At 47.0% G+C, this 24,160-nt stretch overlaps 2 protein-coding genes across 2 annotated transcripts; both read left to right on the forward strand.

Annotated features, from left to right (window-relative positions):
• Nucleotides 1-1,835: 1,835 nt before the first annotated feature.
• LOC117061969 (V-type proton ATPase catalytic subunit A-like) lies at nucleotides 1,836-14,693 on the forward strand. Its single transcript, XM_033174984.1, has 14 exons — nucleotides 1,836-1,993; nucleotides 2,831-2,959; nucleotides 4,260-4,474; nucleotides 5,637-5,774; nucleotides 6,568-6,719; nucleotides 6,946-7,108; nucleotides 7,311-7,419; nucleotides 8,077-8,199; nucleotides 9,406-9,520; nucleotides 10,479-10,542; nucleotides 10,627-10,830; nucleotides 11,600-11,694; nucleotides 13,380-13,551; nucleotides 14,304-14,693. The coding sequence occupies exons 1-14, from the start codon at nucleotides 1,852-1,854 to the stop codon at nucleotides 14,394-14,396; spliced, it is 1,914 nt and encodes a 637-aa protein (XP_033030875.1). The 5' UTR covers nucleotides 1,836-1,851; the 3' UTR covers nucleotides 14,397-14,693.
• A 3,335-nt stretch (nucleotides 14,694-18,028) lies between these two features.
• LOC117061896 (lens fiber membrane intrinsic protein-like) lies at nucleotides 18,029-21,877 on the forward strand. Its single transcript, XM_033174884.1, has 4 exons — nucleotides 18,029-18,274; nucleotides 20,141-20,281; nucleotides 20,940-21,074; nucleotides 21,764-21,877. The coding sequence occupies exons 1-4, from the start codon at nucleotides 18,100-18,102 to the stop codon at nucleotides 21,829-21,831; spliced, it is 519 nt and encodes a 172-aa protein (XP_033030775.1). The 5' UTR covers nucleotides 18,029-18,099; the 3' UTR covers nucleotides 21,832-21,877.
• Nucleotides 21,878-24,160: the final 2,283 nt, after the last annotated feature.

Consider the following 24,160-nt stretch of genomic DNA (forward strand, 5'->3'; position numbering starts at 1 on the left):
AAGGTTTATGCTAACCAATAATCTTGTTTTAAAATAGAGATGCCAGGAATTGAATGTGGGATTTCAAATTTTAATTTAATTTTATCTGCATGTAAAAATGGTGCTTTATCACTGATTCATGGCTCCTCCCAAGGAATTGGTTTTCGTATTGGGAAATAATTTCTTTAAGGGCATTTATATGGTGGATGTTCCTGAGCATCTGCACAGTGCCCTCCAAAAGCTTTCCTGGTTTGGGGGCCCCTCCAGAATGTTTTAATGTGCGTAAATTCAAAACCATGTTCGTGACACAATAATAGTGCCTTGGTTTGTTCTGCTTTAGTTTGTTCTGTGATGCTTCCCCAATGCTAACACATTCCTGCTGTCCAGAGAGGCTACAGTGCCACAAAACTGGGACAAAAATAAACCAGAGCATTTGTGGCATAGAAAGCTATGGGTTTTCAGCAAGAAATTAAGAGATGTGCATGGATTGGAAATGAAGCAGTGTGACCACTCCAAAGTGTCTGCAGGTACAATATGTATTTAAAGGGGAACACTGGTGAATGCTCTGATAGCATCATGAGCACATGAATGTCCATGTATGGAGGGGCCCTTTGTTGTGGTAAATGTCTTATAGAAAACGAATACTTCATTATTATGTTTATATCTTATGCAGTGGTACCTGGGGTCAGAACTGCCGACCCCCATGCCAGCCCAGAGGAAAAGTTAAAGGCCTTGTGTTTTAAATAGCTCCTTGACAAAATTCTCTCTGAAATTTATTTATTTGTTATCAAAGAGGGTTGCTATTTCCATGCAATCCAGAGCCATTCTTTTTCTCTGCCTTTAACACATACATGGCAGGCAGAAATTCAACAGGTACATCTCCCCACCCCCCACCCCACATAGAGATGTGGCTATATGGAGAAAACTGTTGAGTTTCTGTTTCCTTTGGAAGGGGGATCAGAACAGAGCAGCCCCTTGCCCTGAAGCACCAGGAGGGAGAATCCAGCGGACTGTTGACAGTACACAGAATGACTGTTTGCAGTCGCTTCGTAAGGTTTTGCTCCGTTCCTCCTGTCCCAGTGACCTCCAGCCTCTCCCCAGCTCTCTGTGGCCTACTCAGGTCAGAACTGGTTTCAGAGCAGAAAGCAGCCGTGCCGTACCTGTTTGCCCGACCACTTTCCCTGTATAATAACATCCCTCCCCCCCCCCTCCTAAAAGTAGGAACACCGCCCCGCCAAGCCTGACTAAACCTTGAGAGCAGAAGGAGAGGTCAGGCTGATCTGAGCATCCACATGCAAGGAAGGACTTTCTCACTCCTCGTCTCCAAATAGTTTGGCACTTCTCTTCCAAAAGGTAAGGCTTGGCCTTCAGGAATTCAGTGCGGGTGGGAATGGGTGCTGTTCACAGCTTTGGACCACAGTTGCCAATGGTGTGTTTTCCATGTGTTTCTGACGGTGCTCCTGTGCCATTAACGGGTGCATGACAGGCTGACATTCAACTGATGAATAGTTGGCAACCAATAGCAAAATGTACACTGCAGCTTAGGCGAAGCTCTTCCCCAGCTGTGACCCACCATTTGAAGATGTGGGGACAGGGACGGGCTGCAGAGGGGTTGCTGGGTGCTGAAGGACTCAGGTGCAAGCCCATGGCACAACACCACACTTGCTAATTTTATATGTGCTTTCTGTCTGGGCAAATTAAGATGTTGGGTGACTGTGGTCTTACCAGCATTGCGCTAAACTGCCCTGTGTGAGCGTATTTTATATACAAAAGTTTTTGAAAGCAGCAGGAAATCTGAAGCTCAGTGCAAAAGACCCAGGGCATGGGTCCCACCCACGCCCTGCTTTGATTCATCCTCCCACCCCATTTCTGATGCAGGTATTGTTGCTGTTGAAAGTCCTACCCTGCGACCTCATCTCACCTTGCAGAATCATGGAGTTCTCCAAACTTCCGAAGATTGGGGATGCAGAGAAGGAGAGTGAGATGGGATTTGTGCATGGTGTCTCTGGACCAGGTAGGTTCTCTGGCACTTGGAGAAGCTTAATAATACCCTCCAACAACCAAAGAGGAAAATAGGAACAAATGAGATTACTCTGCAATGAATAACCCAATCTTGCCCTTTGTGCAGCAAGACATGTTAGTAAACCAAACTGAGTTAGTCAACACTTTCTTCTTTTTTTTAAAGTTTGAACAGTCTATTAACATTTAAAATCTCTGGTTTGTGCTAACTACAAACAAGGATAGGCAACCTGTGGTACTCGTAAGGACTACCATTCTCAGTATCCCTCTCTCTTGGCTTCTCGAAACGCTAACACTTTCTGCAACGTTTGTGGTTTAAATAACTGGTGGTTTTGAAAGTAGTGGGGCTTGTGTCTGCACTGCTACAGTCAAGATGGCCAGTTCTGCACAAGGTTGCTTTCCCCCTGGGAAAAGAGCAGGACCATAGCTTTGCTGGGGGAAATGGGGTGCTCCTGGATCCAACATTGCCATTGGAGGGAGGCTCAGGTGACCTCAGTGGTTAGGAGTGCCTCTTTCCAGCTGCTTTTGGAGAATAATGACTTGGCCACTGTTCTCCACGCTCTGTTAGCTTCCAAACTGGTTTACTGCACAGGGCTTACGTGGAGAACTGAAACGCTGAGATTTGTTTGTATCGTGGTTTGCAAGCCCAAAGGGGATTCCCATGTTAATTGAACTTGAACATTAATTGGACTGTGCCCCCAGTTATCTGTACATGTGTAGCTGCAATTTAAATTAAGGCAGGTACCGAGGGCCAGCACTAGCTGGAGAAGCAAGCAAGCAAGCTTGTGATTGAAGGTGGGGTGACTCTCTCTTTCCCTTTCCCCACTGCCAGTGGTGATTGCCTGCAAGATGGCTGGGGCTGCCATGTACGAGCTGGTGCGCGTCGGACACTTTGAGCTGGTGGGCGAAATAATCCGTCTGGAGGGTGATTTGGCTACCATCCAAGTCTATGAGGAGACCTGTATCTTTCTGGAAAGGGTGAAGATGATGCCTCCTCCAGCTTTTCAGGCTCTTTGTCTCCCTTCCTCTGCCCTGAGTCTACCAGCTCCCTTTACCTCCCTCCCTCCCTCCACAGTCCCTTACGAGACTTGCGTTTCCATCTCTCAACCACCTTTGGGCCTCGCCTTCCTAAGACGCACCTCTCCTGTGTTCCTGGTTGCAAGGAACACCTCTGACCTTTTGCTTCTACAAGGCTTTTTGTAGTTCAACGGATTTACAAATTCTGTCGGGGTTGTTGTCCATGCTGCCTTTTAAACTATGACTGGGCCCTACCTTTTCCTCCCTTAAATCTGGAGGTTCCCTGTGCTTGGAGAATCCAAACAGGAGAGCTACATTGTTTTAGGAGGAAGAAAATGCAGGATAGCAGTAGCTGGAAGGGAACACCACATGGTCGAGGGGGAATCAAAGGAGGCATGTGAGGTTCACAAACCACATTCAGCCAAGGTACAGAAGGGCCCATTGCACCAATCATTGGACTTGGCTACATTCGTTTTTTAAAAAAGCTTTTCAAATGCATTATAACACTGTGACACCAGATGGCGCTATAGAGTCCAATCCTTCTGCAACATGATTTCTCATTATGAGTTTTACACCGTGTTTTCCTGAAATATTTTTTTTAATGTGTCTGGATCCAGCCATTGTTTCTTCTTGTTGTTAATCCCCGCCCCCCAGAACACAATCACACTATTGTGTATAGAAATATATGAGAGGTATGGGTGGTATAGAAATTTGAAAGAGGAGATATAACCAAATAGTGTTTAGCACATATAAACAGCCAGCCATTGCTCTAACGGTGTTGTGGGGACTCTGATTACATTTCCATAAAATAATGACTCCATTGTGGGGCGGTCACAAGGCACAAGTGAAGAGAGTCCTTGGAAGTATTAAGAACACGAGAAAGGCCTGCTGGATCAGGCCAACGGCCTATCTAGTCTAGCACCCTGCTCTCACAGTGGCCAACCAGAGGCCCCAATTGGAAACCAGCAAGCAGGACTGGAACACACAGGTTCTAGTATTATAAGAGAGGAAGAAATTTTATTCTCTGAACACTTTCTCCACGCCATTCAGAATTTTATAAATTCGCATCGTGTCGCCTCTTAACTTTCCAAAAGTCAAAGTTCGAAGCAGTACCTGTGCAAAGGTAGTTGACAACATTGGAGTATCTATTTCAGGTCAGCCTGGCTGGGAAGGAACCCCATTGCCCCCCCCACCCTTTCCTTGCTCTCTGTTACCAAAGTCTTTTTCCTGAGTAATTGCTACAGCGGGTGTTTGCGTGGGGGATCCCGTGCTGAGGACTGGGAAGCCGCTTTCGGTGGAGCTTGGCCCAGGCATCATGGGGTCCATCTTTGATGGGATCCAGCGGCCCCTGAAAGACATCACAGAGCTCACCAAGAGCATCTACATCCCCCGGGGCATCAACATCCCAGCTTTGTCCAAGGACCTGAAATGGGAGTTCAGTCCCAGTCCAAACATCCGGGTAAGAGACACGCTATTGGTTTTGGGATGCAAGAAGGCCCTGTGCCCTAGGGATGAGTTATGAAACCAAGGGGGCAGTGGCCCCAAAAAGTTTGGGGAACCACTGGGCTAAGGTGAGCTTCCTGGCTTGAGTGAATATTGGAAGCTGGATCTCTTCAACCCTAATCCAACTTTCTATCTACTCCAGCCTGCTGGCTTGCAACAGGAACATAGAAAGCTGTCTTAAATTGAATTGGGCCATTGGTCCATCTAGCTCAATATGCATTTCCTGGCAGTGGCTCTCCAGGCTTTCAGACATGGGGGGTGGGTCTCTCCCAGCCTTAACATGGAAATGCTGGGGACTGAACCCAGGTGCTTTTGTAAATGTTTGATTTACAGGCTGATGGCCAGAAATTTAATAATGAAAAGGTGCAAGGTTTTGTGTGTGTGTGTGTGTGTGTGTGTGTGAGAGAGAGAGAGAGAGAGAGAGAGAGAGAATCAATTCAGATTTGCCGCAATCTTCGTAATAGTAGACTAACATTTACTGTAGAATCATAGAACTGTAGAATTGGAATGGACCCAAAGTGTCAACTAGTCCAGCCCCTGCAATACAGGAATCACGTTGTGATTGTATTGTGTTATATGTCCATACAATGGAACGTAAATTTTATAACATGTACCGGTAAATCTTTTTATAACGTTTTACACAGGGGTATTGCATTCATTGGCCAGAATGCTGGAAAGTTAACTCCTTATGAAGGCTTTGGACAGTGGACGCTGCCTGTGTGTTCTCCCTTATATCTTCTCAGATAAAAGGCTAGAAACTCACTTTAAAAAGAAGAAGAATCAGACATCCAGAAAAGTGGCTTCAAATCCTTAGTGGGACAGTTCCCCATAGGCATCCCTGCGGCAACATGGCTGTTGATTTCAGCAGGTGTTTCTCACACATTTTAAAGCCAGTTTTCACCCTCATGAGGACTAGAAGTTTGCTTTAAATATAAAGGCAAATGAAAGCTAAGACTCTCAGGATGCTGAACAGTACAGCCAATTCCCCCTTATGTGCTTCTATGTGCTTGTGTGGATACTCACAGAACACATCCAGCCCCTGTCTTGGGTCTGTTTTTATGTTGAGATCCTGTTGTGCTTCTTAACCATTTCTGCTGCTTTCCTTTCTATGCCTTTAGGTTGGGAGCCATGTAACAGGAGGCGATATTTACGGAACAGTGCGCGAAAACTCCCTCATCAAGCATATGATCATGGTGCCACCCCGGTGCCGGGGCACAGTCACTCACGTTGCCCCAGCTGGGCAGTATGATACTTCGGTAGGTAGTGTTGTATGTGTGCTTCTTCTATGCAGATTTATTCGACTAATTGGCTAAAACTTGTGCATTAAATTGACTGGGAGTCTGTAATTGGTCGGCACCGTTACTTTTTAGCCATACAATGCAGCCGTTGACATTTTTCTAGCCTTCCCTTTTAATAGTGATGATGTAAAGGTAAAAGGTAAAGGACCCCTGGACGGTTAAGTCCAGTCAAAGGCAACTATGGGGTTGCGGCGCTCATCTCACTTTCAGGCCAAGGGAGCCGGTGTTTGTCCATAGACAGCTTTCCATGGGGGTTGCGGCGCTCATCTCACTTTCAGGCCAAGGGAGCCGGTGTTTGTCCATAGACAGCTTTCCAGGTCATGTGGCCAGCAAGACTAAACTGCTTCTGGTACAATGGAACCCCGTGACGGAAACCAGAGTGCACGGAAATGCCGTTTACCTTCCCGCCACAGTGATACCTATTTATCTACTTGCACTGGTGTGCTTTCGAACAGCTAGGTTGGCAGGAGCTGGGAGAGAGCAACTGGAGCTCACTCTGTTGTGAGGATTCGAATCGCCGACCTTCCAAGGGGCTCAGTAGTTTAGACCACAGCGCCACCCACGTCCCATAGTGATGATAATAGAAGCAACAACAATATAAAGTATTTATGTAGCCTTTTGGAGCATCCAATGGACTTCACATTAGCTCAGGAATCATTCAAACAGCTCTGTAAGGTAGTAGACCATTGTCATTCTTATTATTTCCACATTCACAGTGGCCACTCTCACCCCTGTGCCTTTCTCCCTGAAGGATGTGGTGTTGGAGCTTGACTTTGAGGGAGTGAAGGAGAAACTCACGATGGTGCAGGTGTGGCCCGTCCGGCAGATCCGTCCCGTGTCAGAGAAGCTCCCGGCCAATCATCCGCTGCTGACTGGCCAGAGGGTCCTGGACGCCCTCTTCCCGTAAGCCAGGGGTGGAGAAAACCTCTTTTGGCCTGAGGGCCACATTCACATTTATCTTTCAGGGGCCACATACCAGTAATGGGCAGGGCCAGAGGGAAAGAGGATCCTGATTCTCACTGCAATTAGATCTTCCACCAGATGCCAAACCATTTTGGAGGTTGGGCGGGCTTGGCTGCAGAACCTTTCCCTTCCCCCCATTATCTTATCCCCCCACTTCTTCCCACAGGTGTGTCCAAGGCGGGACAACAGCCATCCCAGGCGCCTTTGGCTGTGGCAAGACAGTCATCTCCCAGTCACTGTCCAAGTATTCCAACAGCGATGTCATCATTTACGTGGGCTGCGGCGAGCGGGGCAATGAGATGTCTGAAGTGCTGAGGGACTTCCCTGAGGTGAGATCAGGGGAGTGGGTGGGGCTTTGTGCTGTGGGCGGAGCCATCCTGGTCCTTTGCTCCCCAATTCCTTATTCCTTAAGGCAAACATAGCATTGTTGTGCACTGCCCCAATCTCTAGCTCTCCCCACCCCACAAACTCTTCCCTAAACCACCCCCCCGCCCTTCCTCTGCCCTGTAATCACTTTGCTTCCTCTCTCAGCTGACGATGGAAGTGGACGGCAAGACGGAGACCATCATGAAGCGCACCTCGCTCGTCGCCAACACGTCCAACATGCCTGTGGCTGCACGAGAGGCCTCCATTTACACAGGTGAGGCTGCCCTTCTCTCGCCCTGTTTTAGGCAAATGTATAAAAATGGGTCTCTGGCATCTGAATAATCCCACTGTTAGTTCCATACAACGTCAGCCTTCTCCATGAATGCTCCCCAGCTGCAAGGAATGGCATCAGCCCGGCCACTCTCTGTTGGAGAAAGGATGCTGGGCTGGGTGAATCTTTGGTACCCTACAACAGCGAACATTTTGCCACCTTAGGCAAAACTGAAAATGTCATCCCCACCTCCTCCTTCTTCTCCACAGCAGCAAGATCCACACTCCAAGGAATGGGACACATGTTGCTGCCTCCCACCCTCCCACCGCTGTCATGTGGTGGGCAGGCAGCACAGAGAGGCAGCTGTGCGGCCCACTCCTCAGAGCTTGGATCTGCCACTGCGGAGGGGCCTACCACTTGTGGCATCTTCCTCACCTCACCTCACAGGCAGGCAGGTCCTGAGCCAAGATTATCTTGTGATCTCAACCTCTTCCCTGCATTTGGGGTAGAGAAGAGATGTTCTCTCACGCTATATTTTTGGAAGATTTCTTGTCTTCCCAGCTCTTCTGCTTGAGACATTTGCTCCTCAGAGGGATCTCCTCCCACCCACAATGCCTCTCTCTCTCTCTTTCTCTTTTCTGTTTACCCCACCCCATCCAGGGATCACACTCTCAGAGTACTTCCGTGACATGGGCTACCACGTCAGCATGATGGCCGACTCCACTTCCCGCTGGGCAGAGGCACTCCGTGAGATCTCTGGGCGTTTGGCTGAAATGCCTGCAGGTAACCCTCTCTTTGGGACGTGGGTGGCACTGTGGGTTAAACCACGGAGCCTAGGGCTTGCCGATCAGAAGGTCGATGGTTCGAATCCCCGCAATGGGGTGAGCTCCCGTTGCTCGGTCTCTGCTCCTGCCAACCTAGCAGTTCGAAAGCACGAAGTGCAAGTAGATAAATAGGTACCACTCCAGCGGGAAGGTAAACGGTGTTTCCGTGTGCTGCTCTGGTTTACCAGAAGTGGCTTAGTCATGCTGGCCACATGACCAGGAAGCTGTACGCCAGCTCCCTCGGCCAATAAAGCAAGATGAGCGCTGCAACCCCAGAATTGTCCGCGACTGGATCTAGCGGTCCGGGGTCCCTTTACCTAACCCTCTTTTTGTTTTTCGAGACTTCCTTCTCTTACCACAGAGCCTAGGTTGGCGGTTCGAATCCCCGTGACGGGTGAGCTCCCATTGTTCAGTCCCAGCTCCTGCCCACCTAGCAGTACAAAAGCACATCAAAGTGCAAGTAGATAAATAGGTACCACTCCGGCGGGAAGGTAAACGGCGTTTCCGTGCGCTGCTCTGGTTCACCAGAAGCGGCTTAGTCATGCTGGCCACATGACCCGGAAGCTGTCTGCAGATGCCGCAACCCCAGAATTGTTCACAACTGGACCTAACTGTCAGGGGTACCTTTACCTTTACCTTTTAGCCTATCACCTCCCAGGCTAAACACCCCAACTCCCTCAACCATTGCCCATAAGGCTTGCTTTCCAGGCCCTTGATCATCTTGACCCCCCTCCTTTGCACCCTGACATCAAACAAGCACCTTCAATGTCATCTTTTCAGCACCTCCTTGTCCCTGATCCTTTGTGTGTCATTTTCCCCCTTAGAATGTAAACCTGCACACTATTATTATTATTATTATTATTATTATTATTATTATTATTCTGTCTGTCATCTGGGTGGTTCACAACATAAAAATACAAAATGAGATGGCCACCACTTTGGACAGCTTTGAAAGGGAATTAGGCAAAATCTACAGAAGATAACCATGGTTACTGGCGATCCTGGCTCTGTGCTATCCGAATCCAGGCTGCTGTGGAACAAGAGCAGAAGAGTGCTGCTGTGCTCAGCTCCTGCTCGTAGGCATCCCGTGGGCAGCGCTGTGAGAACTGATGATGGGCTGCTGACCCTGCAGGGCTCTTCTTACGTTTACATTCTTAAATTCCAGACAGTGGGTACCCGGCCTACTTGGGTGCCCGCCTGGCTTCCTTCTATGAACGGGCTGGGCGTGTGAAGTGCTTGGGGAGTCCAGAGCGGGAAGGGAGCGTCAGCATCGTCGGAGCGTAAGTTTCACCACCTCGGTGCCTTACCAAGGGTGTGGTTGGAGAGAAGTGAAGCAGGGGACTCCTAAACCCGGTTAAAGATCTCTGAACGGATAAACCGACTGCCTTTCAAGCAATTAATTGATATCATTTATTTATTTCAACACCTCTCTAAAGGTGCTTAACATTGGTGACAGACAAGTTTCTATTGAGTAAGAGAACTCTGGGTGGTTGTTTTTTAAAGATAGCACCCATTATCTAAAATCCAAAACAAGGAAAAGAGATAAGCCATCTTCCTTCCTTGCGTTGAATTTTGCGTCACGTAATTTCTGGTCTTCGTAAAGCTCCAGGCATGTGGATGGTGGTATATTAAAAATAATACCAACGTTCTTCAGTGTTTGCAGTAAATTTTATTTTGTGAGTTTAGCACAGCCCCGTGTCAGCCTGGTGGCCTCTGATGTTTTGGGCTAAAGAGTCCATCAGCCCCAATTGTCAAATCCATTCATTTTGCTGGCTTTCTCCACCCTAGTGCCCTTCAGAAGTTTGGGACTACATCTCCCACTAGCCCTCAGCCAACATGGCCCTTTTGGACTCCAACACCCATCAGCCCCAGCCAACACAGCCATTTTGCACTCCACATTCCATCAGCTCTCAGCTAGCATGCCCATATTGGACCACAACTCCCATCAGCCCTAGGGTCAGTATTAGAGCAGGTGCTCGGTGTTCCTAAGGTCCCAGGTTCAGTGTCCAGTCCTGCTTTCTTGTTTTAAAAAGACTTCTCTGTGGACTCGGGCCGAATTTTACACACATCTCCTTTTTCAGACTTGCAAGAGGCCTGCATTTTTAGTAAGTAGGTATCTGTTGATTTCATACCTGGCGTCATGTGTGCTTGGCCACAGCTTGCCAGCTTCCAGTAAGATCAGATCCTCAACTGAGCTCTTGCTGGGAGTTTCATCTCACCTTTCCCATTGACTCCTAGGGTCTCCCCTCCTGGCGGTGACTTCTCTGATCCAGTCACCTCAGCAACGCTGGGGATCGTCCAGGTGAGCCTCTCTCCTAGAGTGTTGCCAGCTCCTTGGCACTACCTGACATGGTCCTCACCTCCCTTCTGGTCCTAATAATTCCAGGTCTTCTGGGGGCTGGACAAGAAACTAGCTCAGCGAAAGCACTTCCCATCAGTGAACTGGCTGATCAGTTACAGCAAATACATGCGGGCGTTAGATGAACACTATGAGAGGCACTACCCAGAGTTCGTCTCCCTGCGCACTAAGGCCAAGGAGATCCTACAAGAGGAAGAAGATCTGGCAGAGATCGTCCAGCTGGTTGGAAAGGTGAGGAGGGGAACAGAAGGGTGTCTGCAGAGGGAGGAGAGAAAAATCATTACTCATCAATTCGTTTCTGTTCCTTTAAAAATCTTCATTTGCTTCATTATCGCTTCAGTGGAATGCTATTTGTGCCATCACAAATTTTTCACCATTCCAGTTTGTTGAGACCAGGGGCCTTGCATTGCCCGTAACTCAGGCACTGTAGCTCTGTGCCTTGAAAGGATTAGAGGAACCTGATTTTGCAGTTCATTTTGAAAAGTCACAGTGATGCGAGTGCAAGCAGTATTTCAAAATCTATTGTTAGCTCAAATCCTGGGGCACTGGCACTCTGCAATTGGCTATACTCAAGTAACTCAGACTTCTAAGATAGATGTCTTACACAGGGTTGTTGTAAGTATTCCTGATATAAAATATGTGAAGTGGTCAAAACACCCAAAAATTGCTACAAAGCCCTGGAATCTGTTTCCAGTCGCAGCAGGGCTTAAGCCTAGATAACTGACTGTGCACAGTGTGCCTTGCAGTGCCGCACTTCCCCGTTGGGGAGAAATGAAGCTGGGTGGGGAATCTGTGATTATGCAAAGAATGCCTGGAAGAAAAGGTGTAATTTCCAGGCAGGTTTGAACCTCGGCACCTCTTCTTTTAAGCACCGAGTGTTTTGTTTGAGTGAGATGGCAGGCAGGGCTATTGAAGGTGCCTAGATCCTGATTCTTCTCTTTCCCCAACCTCGCTCTTTTCCTGCTGCTGCTCCCCATTTATAACTATTTCTTTTGTTCAGGCGTCTCTTGCAGAAACGGACAAGATCACCCTGGAGGTGGCCAAACTGATCAAGGATGACTTCCTGCAACAAAACGGCTACTCTTCCTATGACAGGTAACCCCACAGCAGTCAACTCGATATTTGGACATCTCTCTTTCACACAGCACTTTTGCCCCAAGTTCTACTCTCCTCTTTAAGCTCTGCCAAGGTGTTGCTTTTTTGTAATTAGCTGAAAACAATTAAATTGGAGTTCCCAACACAACACTTCAATGGAGTACTATATTGTTCAGCAGGGATGAGGAGCCTGTGGCCCTCCAGATCATAGAACTGTAGAGCTGGAAGTGATTCCCCAGGGTCATCTAGTCCAACATCCTGCAATGCAGGAATCACAGCTAAAGAATCCCTGACAGATGGCTGTTCAACCTCCATTTGAAAACCTCCAGGGAAGGAGAGTCCGTTCCACAGGGAGTCCGTTCCACAGTCAAACAGCTCTTACCACCAGGAAGTTCTTCCTAATGTTTAGTCGTAATTTCCTTTCTCATCATTTGAATCCATTGTTTTGGGTCTCCAGAGCAGGAGAAAACAAGCTTGCTTCATCTTCCATGTGACAGCCCTTCAGATATTTGAAGATGGCTATCATATTGCCTCTCAATCTTCTTTATTTTATTTTATTTTATTTTATTTATATACCGCCTATACCCAGAAATCTCAGGGCGGTTCACAGAAAAGATCACAATGTATAAAATCAATATAAGAACAATAATCCAATACCCCCCCCCCAAAAAAAACACCCCACATACTGTATTAAAAGGGCATAGGATGTCAATCAGATCAACCAAAGGCCTGGTTTAAAAAGGAATGTTTTTGCTGGGTGCCTAAAGGTGTATAATGAAGGTACCAGGCAAACTTCCCTGGGGGGAGCATTCCAAAGACAGGGAGCCACTGCAGAGAAGCCCGTTCTCATGTTGCCACCCTCCGGACCTCTCAAGGAGGAGGCACACAAAGGAGGGCCTCAGAAGATGATCTCAGAGTCCGGGTAGGTTCATATTGAAAGAGGCGGTCCTTGAGATGTTCTCCACACTAAGATGTTGTTAGACTCCCATCAGCCGCAGCCATCATGCCCAAAGGTCAGGGGTGATCAGAGTTGCTACCCAACAACACCCGAAGGGCGAAAGGTTCCCTATCTCTGTTGCACAGCAACTCCTTTCCCCCTGACCAAGATTCTTCAGTGATGTATCAACATGGGAGTGAGTCTGATCAGCACAAAGCCTTTCCAATGTTAATTACAAGCTTCCTGTCTGTGGGCCCTACCCATACGATTTCCTTGATTATTCATCCTTCCCACTTTTCTGTAGCAAAACAAATGTACCTTTTCTTATTTGAGAGACATAATGGTATGCAGGTGATAGGTTTGGGGAGGAAATCCCTACCTATTGACACCAGGCGGGTGCTTTTTGACATCTGCTAAAACATTTTTGTTTAGATAAGCCTACCCAGAAAGTTGAAGTTGATGTGAGTTTCAGTCTATTGTTTTAATTTTTCAAAAGTCTTAAATTATTGCCAATTTTTCATATTGATAACTTTGTCCTTCCATCTTTTTTGCAAACCGCTTTGAGAGTTGTTGTTTTTTACAGTCAAGCGATGTACACAATTTATGAAACAAATAACTAAGGAGGGTGCCTCCCACAAACAGCACCCAGTAAAAAAAAATTCAAGACGTTCCACAGCACTTGCGCTCAGATTTATTCTCTCACCACTGAGCATGCATTAAAGTACTTCAACGTGCCTCTCGATTCCAGGTTCTGCCCTTTCTACAAGACAGTAGGAATGCTCCAGAACATGATTGGCTTCTATGAGTTGGCCCGCCATGCAGTCGAGTCCACTGCTCAGTCCGAGCACAAAATTACCTGGGCTGTTATCCGCGAGAACCTTGGGGAGATCATGTACAAGCTGAGCTCCATGAAGTTCAAGGTGAGGCTGGGCCGTCTACCTTCAGTTTAACCAGCTGATTGCAGCTTCCCTTTTATTTCTACCTGCCTCCATCCTAGCAGAGGCGGTTTTAGGGTGGTGCAACCTGTGCGGTCATACTGGGTGCTGTGCTGCAGGGGGAGCCAAAACAGTGCTGTAGAACGGGGTGTGAGAGGTATTGGGGGGGGGAGAGATTTTAGTGTCACACAGGACACTGTTGAAATTTGAGAGCCCACCCAGAGATGGAAAGAAGAAAAGGTCCCTACCAGAGAGGAATGGCAAACCAAGCTGTTGGAGTATGCCAAAATGGCAGAGCTGACTGGAAGACTCAGGAGCCGAGAGGAATTTTTTTAAAATAAAAGAACGGGGGGGGGGGATTATAAGTTATTTAGGAGACCACTGTAAGCAGATGGAAACTTTGACAGGATTTTTATTCCATTTGTACAATGGACAATATGGATTTATATAATATTTAGAGAATGGAAGAATATGCAGTTGTAAATGTTTAAAATGGGAGCCTATGGAGGGGGTGGGGAGAAGTCACGAGATTCGGAGTTATCTCTGTATATGGATATATATTTGGATCTTGTCAACTTTGTATTTGTAAAATCAAATAAAAATAATTTCTAAAGAAAAAGAAAAAGAAATTTGAGAGCCCAAAGTCTGCCGCAGGTCCTAGTAGCTCTTTTCTTTTCTTTTCTTTCAATGTGTCTTCAGCCTGCCATTCATAAATCATGGTTTGTCTCTTTATCCAGGATCCAGGGAAGGACGGAGAGGCAAATATCAAAGCTTACTATGCCCAGCTTAGCGAGGAAATGCAGAATGCCTTCCGCAACTTGGAAGACTAAAAAGGAGGACTTGGAGGACTCAAAATTTTGAGTGATTTGCAGCAGGACTTTTCACATTTCAGGGTGGCGGCGATGAAACAGCTCCAATTAAGAACTCATTGCTATGAGCTCATTTTTCATGTCAAATAGGGGGCTGGGGGCTGACACCATCACAGTTTGTAACCAGTTACGTGTGGGTGTTTGGTAGCAGTTGTAATATTGGAAGCAAAGGAGCCAGGTGCAAACCTTTGGATTTGTTTGTAAGTTTTTAATTTGGGTAGCTTGAATAAATTTGAGTACGTGGTTTATCCATCTATACTTTTGCATAACTCATTATAAGAAAACGTTAACAAAAAAACCTTCTCAATGGCGTGGTCAGAATGAGGTGGGAAATGACTGGTTAAACTGTGTGCTCTGCTCAATTCCTAAATCAATCCTACTGTTGGAGCTTTGCAGACCCTGAATTCTATTGAGGAATGCTTAACTGAGAACAAGGAATGTTAGCACTCCCAAAATGACAAAAATCAGGTGAGCTATCGGAAGAGAGAGCAAGAATAAGTACTTAAACAGCAGCTTGTCCCTTTACAATTCCCAGGGAGGGATGGGTGGGTCAAGGCATTTCCGCCGATGTCTATCCCCATAACAGTACCTGCCACCAGCATTTTGTAATGCACACTGCATGAAAGTAAATGTGCCCCAAGTGGGCGGTTTAGAAATCTAGCAGCTGGTACCCTTGTTTCTTGCCATTTTGCCCCCTTTCCCTTCTCTTTATCTTTGCCCCCACATCCCCTTCACACTTCGGGGTAAAGAAGGTGGCAGCTGGTCCTGGGTTAGGCCAAGTAATTGCTTTTCCCTGCTAACCCCTTCTAACCTCTCTTATTTCCCCATAGTTAAGAACAAAAACTGACCATATGTGAAACCAGGGATACCCATATCTGTTTATTTTATTGATTGATCATATTTGTATGCCAATGTGATCTCCAAGGAGCGTAAGGTGGCATATATGGTTCTCTTCCTCCCCATTTTATCCACACAACAACCCTGCAAGGTAGGTTAAGCTGAGAGGCAGTGACCAAGGTCACCAGTGAGTTTCATGGCTGAGCAGGGATTTGAACTCTGGTCTCTCCTGGGTCCTAGTCTGACGACCAACCACCACACCACTCTCTCTTCATTCATTCATTCACTTCTCACAGATGTGGCTGCTCGCTGGCTGCATCTCTGCATTATTTACTGCTCTGGCTGTCTCCTCCTACTGCAAAATGATCTGTCCATGGCAGAGGCTGCCTGCTGTGTCCCATGCATTTCTCTTTCCAGTCAAAACAGGGACTCAAACAGAGGCTCAACTGGAGGATTCTACTGACCGTGTGTGGCTTGTACACACCCTAAATTTCAGTTCAAGGGCATGCTTCCCTTTTTAATTGGGGAGCAGGGAGGACACACAAAATGAGTGTGGCTCAGCTATATAACAATTGGGAAGCATCTTCTAAACAATGCAGCAACTGATCCCTGTGGGGTCATGGAAAAGGAGGGTTTAGGGGGTCACAGGATCTGCCTGCCTTGCTTATTCCCACCACAAGAGAAAGGGCTCTCTCTCCCCCACCCCCCAGTGCGGCACCTGGTCTTCCATACATCCTGCATCAGCAAAAGCCTGCAGATAGGGAAAGTGCGAGATGCTTCCTGGCTATTGTCAGCCTGGTCATCCATCGGACAAAGCGACAGAGGAGGCAACTCTATAAAAGTCCCATCTTTACAGCATTTGTGCTCTCTGTTTGTTTTCAGAGGGGGAAAGAAAAGTGTGTGTGTGAGAGAGAGACTAGTTAATGGTGACAGCAGAAAACTTGTTAGCTGGATTTCTTTGTTTATTTATCTCTGAATTTCTTGGATAATGGTCATTCTGAGGATTGAGCACTGAAGGTAAGCTGAAACATAAGGCTTGATTAGAACCAGGGATTGTGGAGTGTTCTATGCAAAATCTTAATTTCACATATAAGCTCCTGGAGTCTAAACTGGGGTGACTGTTGATCAATTCATAATACATAATGAATTGGGGTGTGTGTGTGAATGTTTAAAAGTACTTTCCCCCCCAAAACAGAGTCCTTTTTGTTGGAGATGATTCAGACTGAAATTCCCAGGTATCAAAAAAAAAAGGTTATTTATGTATGCTACTACTGCGGCCCATGTTGTGTTAGCCCAAAAATGGAAAACGAGTGAGGTCCCAACTAAAGAAGAATGGCAACTTAAACTGACAGAATATGCACAGCTTGCAGATTTAACATATAGAATAAGAGAACAAGAATAACATACATTTAGAGAAGACTGGAAAATGTTTATTGAATATATGGGAGGAAATGGTGTACACCTGAAAACGTTGGTAGCATTAAGATAAATTCAACAGTGTAAATAAGTTTTGACGGATGCAATAATGGAATACTGAATGGTTTAGAGATTTATTATATGCAAAATGAACCATGGAAAGAGAAGAATGAAAGTCATTTATATTTTAATGATGTTTAAATTGGTATTTTAAATTGTAAAACAGAAAATTTTATTACACACACACACACACACACACACTGGGGTGACTAACCAGGAACGAGAGCTTGAGGTCCTATTGATGTTGACCATGTGCGTGGCAGCTGCAAAAAGGGCAAATTTGCAAAAAGCTGCAAAAAGGGCTAAGAGATCATTAGGAAAAGGACGTAAAATATAATGCCATTATACAAATCTATGGTGTGTGTGGAATACTGTGTATAGTTCTGGTCTCAACACCTCAAAAAGGATTATTACAGGAAAGGGAAACTGAAATGATCAAATGGGTAGAGAAATTCCTCTATGAGAAAAAGTTGCAACGTTTGGGGCTTTTCCATTTAAAGGCAAGGAAGAGGTGACATGATAGAAGTTGTGCATGCCATGGAGAACGTGGATAGAAAAAAGTTCCCCCTCCTCTCTGATAACACTAGGGCTGGACCTAGACACATCAAAGAAGCGATTCAGTTTAACGTGTTGCAAATTCATACAGAGTAATTCTGTAGGGAAAGGCAGGACTCCACAGCGCCATCTGGTATCACAGTGTTATATCACATATACAATGCATATAAAACAAATTCTCTTTTCCAATCTTGCCAAGTCCTAAGGCAAGCAACGAAGCTGAATGTTGGAAGATTCAGGTCAGGGAAAAGAAAGTCTTTCTTCATGCAATGCATAGTTAAACCATGGAACTCCCTCCCACAGGGAGCTGTGATGGCCAACAACTTGGATTGCTTTAAAATAGGCTATCAATGGTTACCAGCCACAATGGCTATGCTCTGCCTCCACAATCAGAAGTTGCAATTCTTCTGAATACCACTTTCTGGGAACCACAGGAGGGAAGAGTCTTCTTGTATGAATCAGGAATTGTATTCGGTTGAATACGATTTTGTGGGGTGATAGATGGTCTTTGAGCGCCCTGCAATGTTGCGTACTTGTCTCTCCTCAGGATTAGCAAAAACAAAATAGGGGGGCTGAAAAATAAATAAATGCTTTGCTTTGCTTAAATGACACAGCTCTCAGAATTCATTTTTCTCTCTTTCTGCATAATTTAATACCTGGTGGTGATAACTCTTCTCTCCTTACCCACAACACCCTGGCCTTTGGGGGGGTCCCTCCCCAGGCAGACCCTTACCCTCTGGTCCTTCTGCAGGAGGAAGGCCCTCCTCCTGAGCCCCAGACCAGCGAGTGGTCCGTGATGTTCAACTTGATGGGTGGTGGGCTGTTGTGTGCAGCCTCCGGCTTGGTCCTCCTCATCGTTGCCACGGCGACAGACTTCTGGATGCAGTACCGCTACTCAGGGAACCTCAGCAACCAAGGCCTCTGGCGGTTCTGTGTGGGGAACAAGTGCCACCCCCACACCATCACACTCGGTAATGGGGCGCTGCACAAGAGACAACTTTTAAGAAAAAGGCTATTTACCATAGCTGTCAACTTTCCCCTTTTTTAAAGGGAAATTCCCTTATTCCGAACAGGATTCCTCACAAGAAAAGGGAAAAGTTGACAGCTATGCTATTTACTGCATTTGGATCGCCCATATGAAAAATGGTTTGTGATGCTAATGAAAACATATGATTAGCATGTGGGCACCCCGCTTCTGAGCAGGAAGCCAGTGTGTAAGAGAACCAGCGGCGGTGTAGTGGTTAGAGTACAGGACCAAGAGTTGGGAGACCAGGGTTCAAATCCCCACTTGGACATGAAGCTCACAGGGTGACCTTGGGCCAGTCACTGTCTTTGTGGGTACATAAAGAGCAAAGGTAGCCATTTTGGTCCAAAATCACAGTTGTGGAATAGCCTACTTATTGGGACCAGCCATGCAAGAGGTTACACACAACACAGGGGGAGAGGGAGGAGGATTTTATTAAAATTTTAATACAAAAATTGGGCTGACAATGTAGCCATGAGGTCATTTTGTAGACCGCCTTTTGCAATCAGTGACCAGCTTTGCCTAAATGTATCTTCAACAGATTTGGGCTAACCTATCCTTAGCTTTGCTTGATAATTATCCCTACCCTTGGCTTTTTTTTAAAAATAAAGTTAATATCTTTGGCTATGCGCTACCCTATGTCCTGCCACTTGGATAAGAAAAAGCACCCAGCTATGTTAAAGAGGGACTTCTAGATCCCAATTTGCAAAATTCTTTAGCAAATTCATGGCAAAAGGTGTTTGCTCACCACTGGTCTACAGCCTAGCAATAATTATCAACTTATTTAGCAACACTAATGTTCCTAGATGTTTTTTCATGGCTGGGTTAAGGCTGCCTTGACAACCTGAGAATCTGTCTTTGCAAAAGTGTCCCAGTTCAAATGTTAGCGCATGTCCTTCTATACTGTAATTTTTACAGGGATATATGATCCTGATTTACATCTCTAGTACTTTCCTCACAATTGGGGAACTCGGACAAATTTTGTGTTTCAAGCTGAATGGCTCATTCCAACTCTAAAATCCGATATGGTTGTTGATATAATCTCATTTTACAAGCCAGAATTTGTGTGCTTGCATATATTGTGACCCCCTCCACTTCTGCTGTGGTCACCTTGATAGGGTTTTGTGGCTGTGGCTGTAGAGCATCTGCTTTGCATGCAATCCCCAGCACCTCCAGGTAAAGATCTACCTGCTGCTGGTTGGTGTGCATGATACTGAGCTACATGGACAGATTCCTGTGTTCCTAACCCCACTTGAGTTTAAGCTAAGTCTCTGGCTGGCTTCTCACGCCTACCAACAGCCACTGGGAATTGAACAGGAGGGTTGCACGCAAAGGATGTGCTCTGTCGCTGAGCCCCAGCTTGAGGAGGCAGAGGAGAAACCCCTAAACCTCTAGCCTGAGGGCTGGGCTGGGCTGGCAACAACTGCCCCTGCAAGTCCACCCCCCAGGGGTGTAGCTAGCTGCTATGGCACCCAGAGAGGCAGGGGCAGGGCGATTTGCACAGGGGGTTGGGGCAGCGCGGCACAGTGAGCTGCCCACACAGTCCAACTGGCGGACGCAAGCCCCATACTGCCGTTTTGGGCAGCGCGGGGCCCTGAGCCACTGTGTCACTCCCAGGAGAGACACATGGCTTGGGTGCACTGCAGGCCAGGCCCTGTGGTAAGTGCCGCCCCCCACGGTGTGCCATTTTGTCACCCCCTCAGGGATGACACCCGGGGCAGTGGAGGCCTTCCTATGCCCCTGCCGCCCCCTGCCCTTGCCCAGCCTGCATCTCCGGATTGCTGCTTCTCACTGTGCCTTCCTCCCTGCACAGCATTCTGGGATGCCACCAGGGCCTTCATGCTCCTCTCCATCCTCTCCTCCTTTGCCGGGATCGTATTGGGGCTGACCATCTACTCCGGTAGTGCCCGATCCACACGCACTCGCTCTGCAGGAATCACACTCTTGATTGCAGGTACGTGCTGAAGTGCAGGTGGGTTCCCACGAGGCAAGACACAGTGATAACAGCAAGAACCTTTATTGAGCAAACAGAACTGGACAACAGGGGCAAAGCAACTGCTTATATACATTTCTGAAGGCCTGGGCCACTCCCACTCCCAACATGATTGGCTGTCCAAACTTCCAAGCTGCGAATCATAACTCAGAGTTTAAGGGCCAATGGCAGAGGCCCAAATCCTGAAATGTTATGTGATTGGATATCATGTATCGAATCAGAACACGAGCTCAGAATTCTTAGTCCAAAACTCAAGCTCAACCAAACGCAGACCACTGAATACATAACACGTGCAGCAGGCTGGAGGAATCCAGGTTATTGAACAACCCAGAGCAGAAGCATTAGCCTGCTATGCATAGGGCAGCTGTCAGCCCCTGGCTGACTCAGACTCTCCTCCCCACTCCCAGATCCACTTGCCAGCCTTCTCTTACCTAGTGCCCTTCAGAATTTTTGTGTGGCATTTCTGCTCCGATAACCCCCAAACCTCTGCTTGCAAGAACCCTAAAAATCCCAGCAGTTGGCCAAAGGTCATTGCTGAGAAAATGGGATGTGTGGGATGGGATGGTCCCCCCGCAACCTCACTCTGGGCTCCTTCCCTGTCTACTCTTCCTCCCTCCAGGACTCTTTGCTTTGCTGGGTATCTCGGTGTATACGGGAGTGACAGTGAGTTTCTACGGAAAGCGTTACGCCGAATGGAGGTTCTCCTGGTCCTACATTCTGGGATGGATCGCTGTCATCCTCACCATCTCGGCAGGTACCAGTAGTGCCCCTCAGTTTCTGCAGCCCAAACATGGGTCTCCTCACCCAACTTCAGCTGTCTACTGGATCCAAGGGGCATATTGTATTTCCAAAGGAATTTATTTGCATTTCTTTTTCCATGTTACTTATTTATGCTAAGATTAGGATAGGGTGTCCGCTTGCTACTTCTACTACCTTTGAAAGCTTGGGGGGGTGGCAGGCCAGGAGAGGGCCTTCTCTGTGGCAGCCCCTAAGCTGCCCACAAAAGTACTGTATATTCTGGCGTATAAGACTACTTTTTAATCCAGGAAAATCTTCTCAAAAGTCGGGGGTCGTCTTATACGCCGGGTGGAGAATCTGCGGTCGAGTATATCTCAAACTCTATATTTTAACTGGAAAAGTTGGGGGTCGTCTTATACACCCAGTCGTCTTATACGCCAGAAAATACGGTATGCCTGGCACCTTCATTACACAACTTCCAACAAATGCTGGAACACATCCTGGCCTTTGACACATGAGGTGTATATTTTTAGGACCCACCTTATTTCTGAACTTTTAAAGTTGTTTTTAAACTGTTTTTTAATATTGGGCTTAAATTATTGTAACCTGCCCTGGGACCTTAGGGTGAAGGGGAGGTAATAAATTATAAATAATAACAATAACTATAATTCTCGTGATTCACTGGCTTCCCCGTTCTCTCCTCAGGTGTGTTCCACATTTGTGCTGTCCCCAGGAACTCATCCTCTGACGGCTCTGATGTGGCAAGCGGCTGACCCTCTGGGAGGCTGGCCCAGTTCTATCCTGTCCAGATGTCTGAGATTATTCCCGCTTGGGACTCCTGATTTTGTCGTTGCCTCTTCCCTCATAATCCCTCCCCAGATTGTCTTTCTGTATTTGCACAACGATTACACAAAAAATCAAGAAGTTTGCTGATGAGACGCTGGGGGAAACCCTATAGAAATGGCTCTCCTTGAGATGTTGCCACACTCTCAAGGAGTGGTTGAAGTGTGATTGAATTGCACTGCCATTTTTTTTATTTTTTAGTTTTTAGGGAGGAGCTGGCTTTTCAATGGCCTTGGCAAGGGACTCCAGCTGAGTCCTCCATGAGCCAATCCCTGCAACAGCCCTTGCCAACCCCGTGCCCTCCAGATGATTTGTACTACAACTCCCATCAGCCCCAGCCAGCACAGCTATTTTGGACTACACCATCCATCAGGCTCAGCCAGCATGATGGAAATTGCAGTCCAAAACAATTGGACTGGCACTCTGGAAGGGCACTCAGTTGAGGATGGCTGCCCCATTCTATCCTGTCAGGGTGTCTGAGATTATTCCCTCTTGGGACTCCTGATTTTGTCGTTGCCTCTTCCCTCATAAGCCCTCCCCAGATTGTCTTTCTGGATTTGCACAACAATTACACAAAAAATCGAGAAGGTTGCTGATGAGACGCTGGGGTAAACCCTATAGAAATGGCTCTCCCTGTGATGTTGCCACACTCTCACTTACTACTGCATTCGCATTGAGCGCATTCATCCCCAGGCCAATAAGGCTACAATCCCATACCAGTTTATCTGGCACTAAGCGTCACTGAATTCAATGGGACTTACTTGTGAGTAAACAGGAATAGGCTTCCTCTGCTTCTCTCCCAGGTAAAGCTATAACTTGGACTCCCTGTTTCCACCTCTTTTGCGACCGGGCAAAACAACTGGGAGGAAGTCTAGGTAAAAACCATGATGCTAGGAGAGGAGTGAGTAAATATGTGTGGTTCAGCCACGACGGCATTCTTGTTATTGGTGCAGAGTCGCTGTCATTTCTCTCCCCAGGCCTTTGTCCTGCCTCAGCTCTCTAGTCTAGGTTCATGACATTTGTGACATAAATTCACTAGAGGGCAGCAGCTACCAAGCCAGTGGAGGATTCAGCAATGTGCAAGCAGCAAACCTCTGGTGTAATCAAGTGCATGTGGTGGTCTTCACACCAAACATTTAAAGCACATGACCTCCCCCCCCCAACAATAATCATTTGTTAAGGGTGCTGGGCATTGTAGCTTTCTGAGGAGTAAACTACAGTTCCCAGCATTCTTTGGGGGAAAGCCATGTCCTTTAAATGTCTGGTGTGTGCTCAATCTATGTCAGTGTGCTTGCTGATGCTCCCAAGGTGTTCAGGCCGAGGAAAAAGGCTTTTGAATGCTGGAGTGGAGACAAGGCAAACCTAGTCAGTCTCTCCTGTCAGTTTTGGACAAAACCTGGGCTGCCTCACCAAGGGCCTTTGCAGAGGGCCACGTTGTTTTCCCAAGTCCTTGCGTTTAATAGGAAAAATAAACACCCATTTTCTCTCCAGTGTTTGCTTGAGCTGTGATTCACAGGGCCCATTCACAAGGCACACACCTCCTTAGTCACCGGGGAGCACTTGTGGGCCATTCATGTTTTGCCTGCGAATCAGGCCACGGATGTAGAGGGCGACTGTGGGAATCATCCCATGACTGACAATGTGTGGCATGTCGAAGTACCTAGCAAAAGCTTCCTTTGGACCAAATCACACTCGACTGGGATTTAAAAATTGCAACTTTCAGTCACTCTTGGGTGAGTTGTTGTAGGTCAGGAGGGCAGTGGGGGGTGGGGGGTGGAAGGCTGCCCTGCTGGCTCCTGAGCCTTTCGCAGCACCTGGCAGGTGCAGAAATAGAAGGTTGAGACTTTTCATGTTGTGGAGTTGAGGTGCTGCTGTTAAAGGCATGGGAAACAGGAGTTGGCAACTCTGGCGGGTGGGTGTTCCTTCCCCCCCACCCCACAAACTGTTTCAAGAAAGCAAGGTTCCGCAGTGCTCAGGATTTTACACACAGTTCAAAGTGCAGCTTTTATTACCATAGTTTTCTCCTGGGATCTTTTCCTCCCGGAAACCAAAGGCCCTTCAGTTCCATGCATGGCGTTCACAATGTGCCATGAAAAGAAGCTCTCTGAAAGAAACTGTTTTGACAAAAGTGGGAGAGAGCAAGAAGGTGCTATTTTACAATAGGAATCCTGCCAGCGTGCTTCAGCCTTCACCAATCTGCTGCCATGTTTTTGCTATTCTGAATGCATTAATTTGCTTGCATCGGGAGTGGGAAAGGGG

The sequence above is a fragment of the Lacerta agilis genome, chromosome 17 (assembly GCF_009819535.1).
Source record: "Lacerta agilis isolate rLacAgi1 chromosome 17, rLacAgi1.pri, whole genome shotgun sequence".
Classification (NCBI taxonomy): domain Eukaryota; kingdom Metazoa; phylum Chordata; class Lepidosauria; order Squamata; family Lacertidae; genus Lacerta; species Lacerta agilis.

Coding starts and splice junctions, on each gene's coding strand:
- LOC117061969 (XM_033174984.1), top strand. CDS start 1,852: ATGCAGGTATTGTTGCTGTTGAAAGTCCTACCCTGCGACCTCATCTCA. Junction 4,475..5,636: donor GTCCCAGTCCAAACATCCGG/GTAAGAGACACG, acceptor CTATGCCTTTAG/GTTGGGAGCCATGTAACAGG. Junction 9,521..10,478: donor AGCGTCAGCATCGTCGGAGC/GTAAGTTTCACC, acceptor ATTGACTCCTAG/GGTCTCCCCTCCTGGCGGTG.
- LOC117061896 (XM_033174884.1), top strand. CDS start 18,100: ATGTTCAACTTGATGGGTGGTGGGCTGTTGTGTGCAGCCTCCGGCTTG. Junction 18,275..20,140: donor CCCCCACACCATCACACTCG/GTAATGGGGCGC, acceptor CTCCCTGCACAG/CATTCTGGGATGCCACCAGG. Junction 21,075..21,763: donor CATCCTCACCATCTCGGCAG/GTACCAGTAGTG, acceptor TTCTCTCCTCAG/GTGTGTTCCACATTTGTGCT.